Source organism: Centropristis striata, chromosome 23, assembly GCF_030273125.1.
Source record: "Centropristis striata isolate RG_2023a ecotype Rhode Island chromosome 23, C.striata_1.0, whole genome shotgun sequence".
NCBI classification, from domain to species: domain Eukaryota; kingdom Metazoa; phylum Chordata; class Actinopteri; order Perciformes; family Serranidae; genus Centropristis; species Centropristis striata.
This window is the reverse complement of record NC_081539.1, coordinates 1,181,905-1,194,027: the sequence shown is the minus strand read 5'-3', so window position 1 is coordinate 1,194,027 and position 12,123 is coordinate 1,181,905. Positions and strand designations below refer to the sequence as shown.

The 12,123-nt window shown below is 35.1% G+C and overlaps 1 protein-coding gene across 1 annotated transcript in view; it reads left to right on the top strand.

Moving 5' to 3' along the window:
• The first annotated feature begins 1,003 nt into the window (after nucleotides 1-1,003).
• Nucleotides 1,004-12,123, top strand: part of nub1 (negative regulator of ubiquitin-like proteins 1) — a 16,535-nt gene continuing 5,415 nt past the window's right edge. Inside the window, exons 1-10 of the mRNA XM_059326939.1 lie at nucleotides 1,004-1,528; nucleotides 4,555-4,676; nucleotides 5,705-5,872; nucleotides 6,734-6,798; nucleotides 6,954-7,018; nucleotides 8,372-8,539; nucleotides 9,295-9,377; nucleotides 9,454-9,560; nucleotides 11,187-11,373; nucleotides 11,448-11,555. Of these exons, the coding sequence (XP_059182922.1) occupies nucleotides 4,560-4,676; nucleotides 5,705-5,872; nucleotides 6,734-6,798; nucleotides 6,954-7,018; nucleotides 8,372-8,539; nucleotides 9,295-9,377; nucleotides 9,454-9,560; nucleotides 11,187-11,373; nucleotides 11,448-11,555 (1,068 nt within the window). The 5' untranslated portion in view covers nucleotides 1,004-1,528; nucleotides 4,555-4,559. The remainder of the gene's footprint in view (nucleotides 1,529-4,554; nucleotides 4,677-5,704; nucleotides 5,873-6,733; nucleotides 6,799-6,953; nucleotides 7,019-8,371; nucleotides 8,540-9,294; nucleotides 9,378-9,453; nucleotides 9,561-11,186; nucleotides 11,374-11,447; nucleotides 11,556-12,123) is intronic.

Sequence of the window (12,123 nt, the reverse complement as noted above, 5' to 3'; positions counted from 1 at the left end):
ACCTCCACATTTAAAATATCATTCCTTTATTCTAGAACTGTTTAAATGTGTGGTAGTCTTACAAAAATAGATTACTTGAACCTGAATGTCTTTATGACATCCAACAAGGAGGTTATATTTTTGGTTTGTTTGTCTGTTTATCAGCAGGTTTATAATAAAATTACTTACAACATGTCTGTTAACTTGCAGTTTTCTCTCCCTGCTGAGAAACATTGTGAATTATTATGTATTGTGGGATATGTTAATACTGTAGCCAAGCTGACAAAATAAATGCCTGTCTCATCTTTACTACAAAGGTGAATTTATACTACTTTCCAGTGCTGAACCAGATATCTATTTATCTCAGACAGAAAACCACAAAAACATGTTTCAGTTTTATAAAATGATTTACAATAATAAGTGACAGAAAGGTCTAGAACAGAGGCTAACGTTAGCTTAGCAAGCTGTTGGGACTGTAACTGGTACTTGGAATAAAAAACTTGATAAAAGATAATGAAGCTCGTCTAATACATGTTATTATTTCAGTTAACTGGAGCTTCAATATGCCGATATTAGAGCCAACAGACAGAAAAAGTCATAATTATGAGATAAAAAGTCAAAAATATGAGATAAAAAGTAATAATTATGAGATAAAAGTTGAAAATCTGAGATAAAAAGTCATAATTATGAGATAAAAAGTAAAAAATATGAGATAAAAGTCAAAATTATAAGATAAAAAGTCATAATTATGAGATAAAAAGTCGAAAATATGAGATAAAAATTCAAAAAATTAGATACAAATTCAAAAAATTAGATAAAAAGTCATAATTATGAGATAAAAAGTCAAAAATATGAAAATATATATTTTTCTACCTATAAGTATTTTTTTTTTTTTTTTTGGGGGGGGGGTGTCTTTCTTCTTTCTTTATTTTTATTTATTTATCATTTTTTTGGGCTGCCTTTTCTCTTCTTAACTTTACTTCTAAGTTATTTCACGTTAATATTATTATTTTTTTATCGTTATTTTACTTTCCTTTTTTTTCACTGGGATTTTACATTTATTTTCTTTCTTTTTCTCTCTCTCTATTGTTTTCCTTTTTATTTAATTCAACTTATTCTCTTTCTTATTTACTTCTGGTTCATTTCACTTTACCTGACGTTATTTTATTTTAATATCTACTATATTTCCCGGGCCTCTTCTCATTATTAATTCTACTTTTTTTTATATATATATATATATTTTCGCCGCGGTGAAGATTGACCCTCGCAGGGCTCCGTCGTGCATCAAAGATCGTCTCCGTCTTGAGAGATGAGTCACTCGGCTGTGACGTCACCACCGAGCCGTCCCGCCTGGCCTTACGTCACTTTACGTCAGCGTGGCCGGATCCTGAAAACGTGCTCAGAGTGAGACCTCCTCCTTCCTGTTTCACCTCCGACAGAGAAAAACAACAGCACCGTGTTGAGGAAGTGGACATTAACGGTCGTTTAACGGACATTAACGGACATTAACGGACATTAACGGTTTGTCAGCGCGCCCTCTGACCCCCAGGTGAGTCCCTAAAGGCTCCTCAGCGCCAGGTGTCCGATTTAAAGTGTTAAACCAGAGAAACGAGCTGGTTGAGATCAGCTCCCGTCAGCCAGCTGCGACACTTTCTCCTGCTGCAGCTCACTGACTTCTATTTATTATTAATTATTATTAATCATCTGAATTATATTAGTTATTAATCTGACTTCTATTCATCATTAATTATTATTAATCATCTGAATTATATTAGTTATTAGTCTGAATTATATTTATTACTAATCTAAATTATATTTACTATTATTCTGAATTATATTCATTATTAATCTGAGTTATATTAATTAATAGTTATTATTATTATTATTAATCTGAATTATATTAGTTATTAATCTGACTTCTATTCATTAATAGTTATTATTATTAATCTGAATTATATTAAATAATAATCTGAATTATATTTATTACTAATATAAATTATATTTACTATTATTCTGAATTATATTCATTATTAAGATGAGTTATATTCATTAATAGTTATTATTATTATTAATCTGATTTATATTCGTTATTAATCTGACTTCTATTCATTAATAGTTATTATTATTCATCTGAATTATATTAGTTATTAATCTGAATTATATTTATTACTAATCTAAATTATATTTACTATTATTCTGAATTATATTCATTATTAATCTGAGTTATATTCATTAATAGTTATTATTATTATTAATCTGAATTATATTAGTTATTAATCTGACTTATATTTATTATTAATCTGACTTCTATTCATTAATAGTTATTATTATTCATCTGAATTATATTAGTTATTAATCTGAATTATATTTATTACTAATCTAAATTATATTTACTATTATTCTGAATTATATTCATTATTAATCTGAGTTATATTAATTAATAGTTATTATTATTATTAATCAGAATTATATTTATTATTAATCTGACTTCTATTCATTAATAGTTATTATTATTAATCTGAATTATATTAGTTATTAATCTAAATTATATTTATTATAATTCTGAATTATATTCATTATTAATCTGAGTTATATTCATTAATAGTTATTATTATTAATAATAATAATCTGAGTTATATTTATTATTATTCTGAATTATATTTATTATTAATCTAAATTATATGCATTATTAATCTGAGTTATATTCCTTAATAGTTATTATTATTAATCATCTGAGTTCTATTTATTATTAATCTGTATTATATTAATTATTAATCTGAATGATTAATTATGATTTTAATTACGAATCTCATAAATAATCTTGAAATATTTTAATTATTAATTTGATAAATCATCTTGAATTATATTAATTATTCATCTGAATTATATTTATTATTAATCTGAATTATATTTATTATTCTGAATTATGTTAAATATTAATCTGATAAATAATTTTGAATTATATTGATTATTAATCTGAATTGTATTTGTTATTTATTTGATTTATATTAATTATTAATCTGAATTATGTTAATTAATAATCTGAATTATATTTATTATTAATCTGAATTATACTTATTATTAATCTGAATTATATTTATTATTAATCTGAATTACATTTATTATTAATCTGATTTATAGTAATTATTAATTATTATTATTATTATTAATCTGAGTTATTCATTATTAATATTATTTATATCTATTTTTAATCTGAATTATATTTATTATTAATCTGAATTATATCAATTATTAATCTGAATCATTTTAATTATTAATCCGATAATTTATCCTGTTCTTGATGCTATTTTTTCTTTTGACTGAATTTTCTCTTCCAACAATATTATTTGAATTTACAGTTTTTATTAATGTTGTTGTTGTTGTTGTTATTATTTTATTTATTTTTTTAATTATTCTTTTGGCTGAATTTTCTCTTCCCAACTTTACTTTTAGCTTATTTCAGTTAGTTAGGGCCTCGGGGCAATCTCCCCAGCACTGGTCCCATCCAGCAATATCTGTAGGGACCAGTGCTGCACTACTGTTATACTGTGGATTTCTTCTTCTTCCTCTTCCGGACGCAATTTTGTCCCGCTACTAGTCCTACAACTTAAAGAGTTGCAGGACAAATTATATATCAAAACGTGCGGTTTGATCGGGATCGGTGTGTTATTACTTTTCTCTACGGAATATGAATTTTTCACGACGTAAGAGCGAAAAAGAACAATAATTGTAGGTTTTTCAAATGTCTACTTCTCCGGCATAATTTCACCTAGAGACTCCATTTAAACTTTAAACAGTAGACACAAGTCTTGTGTATCGGTGTATTAATCCACGTTTCGATAGGTCATATAGTTTTTTATCAATCCCTGTTCAATGACCATGATCATTTTTGGAGAAATTCTGAGATTATAATGGGTGTGTATTGCACGGAATGTTCGTGTCAGAGTGTGTGATGTCATCGCTCAGAGTGTAGAGGGAGAGAAAAAACTGTCAAAAAATAAATTTTAAAACTGCGCTCCAGGCCGCAAATTCCACTCTACAGAAATAATTTATACATAGAAACGTAGGAAAATTAGTCTTCTCCCTCACAATCCTCTGGTAAAGCTGTCAGAGTTATAGTTTGGGCGTAGGACGCACAGATGATCCACCAACACCACCAACAGCCTCATTGGCTCCCATATTAAAAACGCAGGAAGATTTCTGAAAAAGGGAGATTTAACAGTTTTTTAGATCGCTCTAACAAAGCAATTTTTTCATTTTTCTTAAAAAAAACCCATATGTAGACGTTCAGGAAGAACTCGGGACGCTCAAAGTGAAGTCGGATCAATGATAGGTATTATGGTTTTGCCAAAAATGCTTTCTGTTCGAGGCCAGAATTTCCAGTCTGTCCACCTCTGGCTGCTGTCACTGTTCTGGAACATTGGCAGTTGGTGGCAGTTAATTCTGTTGATTGCTCTGATTGCCTTTGATCCTTTGATGTGATTACAGTTACAGATACACACACACACACACACACATTATTATTGTGGTGATGATTATATTTAATGAGTGGTTATTATTATTATTGTGGTGCAGTGAACATGGCGGAGTTGAACCTGGAGGCGAAGCTGAAGCTGCGTCTGAAGCAGGAGAAGATCCAGCTGTGGAACGAACCGTACAGCAACCAGCTGCAGCAGCCGGGGGAGCGCCACCTGCAGGTACATACCTCTATGCCTCTATACATCTATACCTCTATACCTCTATACATCTATCTATACATCTATACCTCTATACATCTATCTATACATCTATACCTCTATACATCTATCTATACCTCTATACATCTATCTATACATCTATACCTCTATACATCTATCTATACATCTATACCTCTATACATCTATCTATACCTCTATACATCTATCTATACATCTATACCTCTATACATCTATCTATACCTCTATACATCTATCTATACATCTATACCTCTATACATCTATCTATACATCTATACCTCTATACATCTATCTATACATCTATACCTCTATACATCTATCTATACATCTATACCTCTATACATCTATCTATACATCTATACCTCTATACATCTATCTATACATCTATACCTCTATACCTCTATACATCTATCTATACCTCTATACCTCTATACATCTATCTATACATCCATCCATCCATTTATCCATCCATCTCTTTGGCACTCTGTTATCAGTTTGGTAATTTTGTTCTTTTTTTTTTTCTTTTTTCTTTTTTTTAGCATTTTTTGTCATTTTATGTTGTTTGGGGTAATTTTGTGTTTTATTGTGGTTATTTTATGTATTTTGTTGATCCCCTATAACCCTTTTTGGTCTTTTTGTGTCTTTTTTTGTCTTTTGTGTGTCTTCTTTTGGTCAATTTTTGCCTTCATGTCATTTTGTGTCTTTATTTAGTATTTTTGTGTCCTTTTTGTGTCATTTTGTCTCTTTATTTAGTTGTTTTTTTGTCTTTTTTATCATTTTGTGTCTTTTTTAGTAATTTTTTGGTCATTTTGTGACATTTTTTTTTTTAAATGTATTGAAATAAAATAAAGGGATGAAAAAATAGAAATAAAAATCATTTAATGAAAGAAAACCTGTGACTTCCTGTTTTTCGACTGAATCTCACTCATTCACTTTTTCTCCAGCGCCACGTTGTAAACTTGTCTCGGGCTCTAAAATGTAAATGTAAATGTAAATGTTGTGGTCTGTAGGAGCTGGCGGAGCGCTACGCCCCCCTGCTGGGTCTGCCGGCGGCGGAGGTCTGCGGCGCTCTGGAGGCGATCCGGGTTCAGGCGGTGAATCGGGGGAAAGGAAACAAGACGTTCAGAGAGACCAACGTGGCCACGCTGGAGCTGCTGCTGCCCAGAGACAGCAAGAAGGTGACGGGGCTTTGGTTGTTAGGGGCAACGAGACGCTTTGGCTATTTTATTCACGCTAAATGATGCAAGAAAATCTATTTTACAATGACATTTATATTTCGATACTGTAGAAATGAGAGTCAAGAAATGAAAACATTTTAACGTCACTTTAAAAAAAAAATCAAACAACAAATGGGGACAGACCAAGTCGGTTTATTTTTATTTATTTAAATAGAAGAAATGCATTAAAATACAAAATTAAGAGATGAAAAAATATATAAAATAAATGGATTAAAAAATGTTAAAGTGACTTTGTCACTGTGAATGTTTACTCTGGTCTCTTTTTGTGATTTTGTGTCTTTTTTGTGTCTTTTTTGTCTTTTTGTGTTTTTTTGTGTTTTTTTTGTCATTTTGTGTCTTTTTTAGTAGGTTTTTGTCTTTTGTTGGTAAATTTTTTAAGTTTTAAAAATAAATGCATTAAAATAAAAAATAAAGAGAAGAAAAAATAAATAAAAATAAATGTATTAAAAATGTTAAAGTGACTTTAAAAAAAAAAGGAAAAAATGTGTCCTGGTCCCTCTTTTTTTGTGGTTTTGTGTCTTCATTTTGTAATTTTTTGTCTTTTTTGGTCATTTTGTGTCTTTTTTGTCTTTTTGTGTGTGTTTTTTTGTCATTTTGTGCCTTTATTTAGTAGTTTTTTGTCTTTTGTTATTTTTTTGTTATTTTGTGTCTTTTTTGTCATAAAATGAATGCATTAAAATTCCTTCGATGTAGTTAAAATTGTTTTTTTTTTTAAATGTATTGAAATAAAATAAAGGGATGAAAAAAATAGAAATAAAAATCATTTAATTAAAGAAAACCTGTGACTTCCTGTTGTCTCAGGACCCGAAGACGAAGAATCACCTGGAGACGAAGCTGGACGTCCAGGCTCAGGAGCTGGTAGACAGGTACACACACACACACACACACACACACACTACACACACACACATTATACACACTGCACACACACACACTGTAACACACACACACACACTGAGTCGCCTTTATGTCTGTCTGTGTGTGTGTGTGTGTGTGTGTGTGTGTGTGTGTTCCTCTGCAGGATCGGGGAACAGTTCGGCCTCAAATACATCAAACTGATCCTCAACGGGAAAACTCTGTGTGTCGGTGAGTCGAGGCGCTCCGCAGTGTGTGTGTGTGTGTAGTGTGTATAATGTGTGTGTGTGTAGTGTGTATAATGTGTGTGTGTGTGTGTGTGTGTGTGTAGTGTGTATGATGTGTGTGTGTGTGTGTGTGTGTGTGTGTGGTGTGTATAACGTGTGTGTGTGTAGTTTGTATGATGTGTGTGTGTGTGTGTATGTAGCGTGTGTGTTAAATGTATAATGTGTGTGTGTGTAGTGTGTATAACGTGTGTGTGTGTGTAGTGTGTGTGTGTGTGTGTGTAGTGTGTATGATGTGTGTGTGTGTGTGTGTAGTGTGTATGATGTGTGTGTGTAGTGTGTGTTAAATGTGTAATGTGTATAATATAGTGTTTCCCACAGGATGTTTATGAGTTTTTAATGACTCCGGGGGTGAGTTCACTTTTCCAAGGAAAATGCATCAAAGCTAATCTCGTTAGCTCGCGGCTAACAAGCGGCATAATGACTTGCCTCGCCAGCCTCCCAATCAGCCAGTGCCTCAGTTCTCAGTTCTATTGTCATAGCGATAACACAGCAAGTTGCCATGGAGACGGCCTTGGTCAGGCTCCAGACAGAGTCAACCATCAGCAGGTGTCTGTGGGAGTCGGGGGAGGGGATGAACAGCGTCTCGCTGGAATTGTCTGGCTTCGGGCGAGTGGCTGTATTTATTTCACACGGCTACCCGTCTAGTCCATTCAGGTCTCTGAATCGATCCATTTGCCTCTGCAAAGCCGTCATCTTCTCCTTGATGTCATCCATGTTGTGGTTTATAGTCCCAGTCTGAGTCTCAGTCTCCCAGTCTCCGCCCACCGCTTCAGTCAACTCCTGCAGCCTCATGGGGCTTTGGGCAGCTCTCACCAGTCACTGTGCTCCTCAATAAACCAGACAAAGCCTCATCCAGTCAGCAGCAGACCTGTAATCATGGTTCAGAATAGATAGAGATCCTCAATATCCTCCACGGAGAGAGCCGCCAGGCACATCCACTCGCCACCTCTCCCACCGTCCATCCTGTAGCCAGCTGAGAACGTCCCAGCAGGGCAGGAGGACGGACTCCCCCGAACACAGGCCTCTCCATCAAATCCATGATATTTAGTTTTGTAGAGCAGTATAAGTATAAGACAGAAGACGAAACAAGACGAGTGAAGCCTCCGTAGAGAGCCAAACGAGAAGGACAGATTAGAGTCGAGGTGATTAATGGGAAGCCCTATAATGTGTGTAATGTGTGTGTAATGTGTGTGTAACGTGTGTGATGTGTGTGTAATGTGTGTGTAATGTGTGTGTAATATGTTTGTAACGTGTGTGTAATGTGTGTGTAATGTGTGTAATGTGTGTGTGGGCTCAGACCAGCGTCTGGACCATCAGGGTGTGAAGAACCACAGTAAGGTGATGGTGCTGAAGGTGAGCGACGCTGAGCTGAAGCAGCAGCTGAGTGACGAAGAGGAGAAGAAGAAGAACAACAACGAGAGCCTCCAGAGGACACACAAAGGCTTCCAGATCCTGTCAGAGAGAGGTACACACAGCTGGAATTAACATTCAAATAAGTACACTTCTCAGATTAGGTTGGGTTTTTAAAAAAAAAAAGTTTTATCGGTGCCTTAAAATAAAAATAAAGCGGTGAAAAATATAAATAAAATCCATCAGTGAAAACAAGTTAAGTCACTTTAAAAAGAGAAAAAACTACAAATGTTGACTGAGTGTCAGTTTATTTTTAAATAAATGCGTAAAATAATAAAAGGGGGTGGAAGAAATAGAAATAAAGATCAATCCAATAAAAAAAATGTCAGTGTGAATTTTGAAAAAGCAGTAAATGTTCACTAAGAGATTAAAAATTCCAGATCATGTCTGTTTATTTATTTTATTTAAAAGTAATAAATGCATGAAATAAAAGGATGCAAAAATAGAAAAAAAAAATGTTAATGTGAGTTTTCTTTTGAAAAAGAAAAAAAAAAAAAAGTAAAATAAATAAATAATACTTAAATAATAAATAAAAAATAACAATGAATTGGAGGGAAAAAAGGAAGAAAATATCAAAATAAATCTAATTTAAAAAATATTAAAAAGTCAAATAAATAAATAATACTTAAATAATAAATAAAAAACAACAATGAATTGGAGGGAAAAAAGGAAGAAAATATCAAAATAAATCTAATTTAAAAAATGTAAAAAAGTCAAGTAAATATAATTTTTATGAGAAACTACATTGAATGTTTAAATAGTGTCTCAGATGATGTTTGTCAGTAAGACGTGAGGCTCTGTGTTGGTCAGACGGCAGCGAAGACACCACGCCGTTCCTGGAGATCGCTGACCAGAGAGGAAACCCGCTGAAGATCCCGCACCAGGAGAAGAAGGTAAATAAAACGCCAGGGAGGTGAAGAACCTTTTCTGTTTGTCTGGAGCGTTAAAGTTGACCCGCTGTGTCTCCAGGCTCTGATCCTCGCCATGGGCTTCCACGAGAAAGGACGCGCTCTGATGAAGAAGAAGCAGTTTGACAACGCGCTGTGTCACCTGCTGCAGGCTGACCAGCAGTTCAGGTACCGTGACATCACGCTCTGACATCACGCTCTGACATCACGCTCTGACATCACGCTGTTGTCAGGTGTTGCAGGTGTTGTAGATGTTGCAGGTGTTCCAGATGTTGCAGATGTTGCAGGTGTAATAGTGTTGCAGATGTTGCAGGTGTTGTAGATGTTACAGGTGTTACAGGTGTTGCAGGTGTAATAGTGTTGCAGGTGTTGCAGGTGTAATAGTGTTGCAGGTGTTGCAGATGTTGCAGGTGTAATAGTGTTGCAGGTGTTGCAGGAGTAATCATGTTGCAGGTGTTGCAGGTGTAATAGTGTTGCAGGTGTTGCAGATGTTGCAGGTGTAATAGTGTTGCAGGTGTTGCAGATGTTGCAGGTGTTCCAGGTGTAATAGTGTTGCAGATGTTGCAGGTGTTCCAGATGTTGCCGATGTTGCAGGTGTAATAGTGTTGCAGATGTTGCAGGTGTTCCAGATGTTGCAGATGTTGCAGGAGTAATCATGTTCCAGGTGTTGCAGGTGTAATAGTGTTGCAGGTGTTGCAGATGTTGCAGGTGTTCCAGGTGTAATAGTGTTGCAGATGTTGCAGGTGTTCCAGATGTTGCCGATGTTGCAGGTGTAATAGTGTTGCAGGTGTAATAGTGTTGCAGATGTTGCAGGTGTTGTAGATGTTGCAGGTGTTGCAGGTGTAATAGTGTTGCAGATGTTGCAGGTGTAATAGTGTTGCAGATGTTGCAGGTGTTCCAGGTGTTGCAGGTGTCATAGTGTTGCAGGTGTCATAGTGTTGCAGGTGTAATAGTGTTGCAGATGTTGCAGGTGTTCCAGGTGTTGCAGGTGTCATAGTGTTGCAGGTGTCATAGTGTTGCAGGTGTAATAGTGTTGCAGATGTTGCAGGTGTTCCAGGTGTTGCAGGTGTAATAGTGTTGCAGATGTTGCAGGTTTAATAGTTTTGCAGATGTTGCAGGTGTAATAGTGTTGCAGATGTTGCAGGTGTAATAGTGTTGCAGGTGTTGCAGGTGTCATAGTGTTGCAGGTGTAATAGTGTTGCAGGTGTTGCAGGTGTCATAGTGTTGCAGGTGTAATAGTGTTGCAGATGTTGCAGGTGTAATAGTGTTGCAGATGTTGCAGATGTTGCAGGTGTTCCAGATGTTGCAGGTGTTCCAGATGTTCCTGATGTTGCAGGTGTTCCAGATGTTGCAGGTGTAATAGTGTTGCAGGTGTTCCAGATGTTGCAGGTGTTGCAGGTGTTGCAGATGTTGCAGATGTTGCAGGTGTAATAGTGTTGCAGGTGTTCCAGATGTTGCAGGTGTAATAGTGTTGCAGGTGTTCCAGGTGTTCCAGGTGTTGCAGGTGTAATAGTGTTGCAGGTGTTCCAGGTGTTCCAGATGTTGCAGGTGTAATAGTGTTGCAGGTGTTCCAGGTGTTCCAGGTGTTCCAGGTGTTCCAGATGTTGCAGGTGTAATAGTGTTGCAGTTGTTCCAGATGTTGCAGGTGTTGCAGGTGTTGCAGGTGTAATAGTGTTCCAGATGTTGCAGGTGTAATAGTCTTGCAGGTGTTGCAGGTGTAATAGTGTTCCAGATGTTGCAGGTGTAATAGTCTTGCAGGTGTTCCAGGTGTTAACTGGTGCTCTCTGTGTGCAGTAAGTGCGGCTCGGCCCTGCTGGGCTCGGTGGATAACTTTGCGGTGCTGCAGCTGGACATCGTGTGGTGCTACCGGGCGCTGGAGGCTCTGTCCTGCCTGGAGGACGGCCGCAGCCGGCTGCAGCGCGCCGAGGACTGCTTCCTGCAGTGCTACGGCGAGCGGCAGCAGCGGCTGCTCATGATCAAGGTCAGACCTGCTCCGCCAGGACGCTTCTCCTGAACCGCTCAGCGTCGGTCGCTGATGTTTGTTTGTGTTTCCAGGGCAACACGGGCAGAGAGGAGGTGCTGTTTCTGCGGCTGTACCTCCTCCAGAGTCTCCTCTCCTACATCGAAGGAAACGACGCCCAGGCTCGACACCAGCTCTCCAAAGTAAGAGTCTCATGTTCTTAAAGTTGGTTTGTCTTCTCGTCGTTAGGGGAGGTGAGCAGGTGTGTATAAACTCTGAATAGAAACATAAAAATATGTAACATAAAAATATTTCCTGTTCCACTCATTGTCAATTTGATCATTTACATTTATTTTATTTTTCTTTATTCGAAATTGGAAATGATGGTCTTTTGATATATTAATAATTTGCTATGATTTCGTTTAATTTATTAGATTATTTTTCATATTTTACATTAATTAATAATTTCAATGAATGTTGTTGGTAATATTGATAGTACTTACATTTATTTATAATTTGTCAGAATTTGAATGTATTTGTTGAATTTTTGTTTTCATATTTTAAAAAAAAATGTATTATTATTTTTATTTCTAATGATTTTAATTCCCTGATAAAATACAATTTTAATTTAAAAAAAAATATTTTATTTTATATTAAATGTATTTATATTATTAGTTATTTTTATATTTGAAATAAATTTTTCACTAATTTTAATTTGTTTATTTTGTTATTAATTTTCCTTTTTCAAAACATTTTTTTAGTTATCAAATA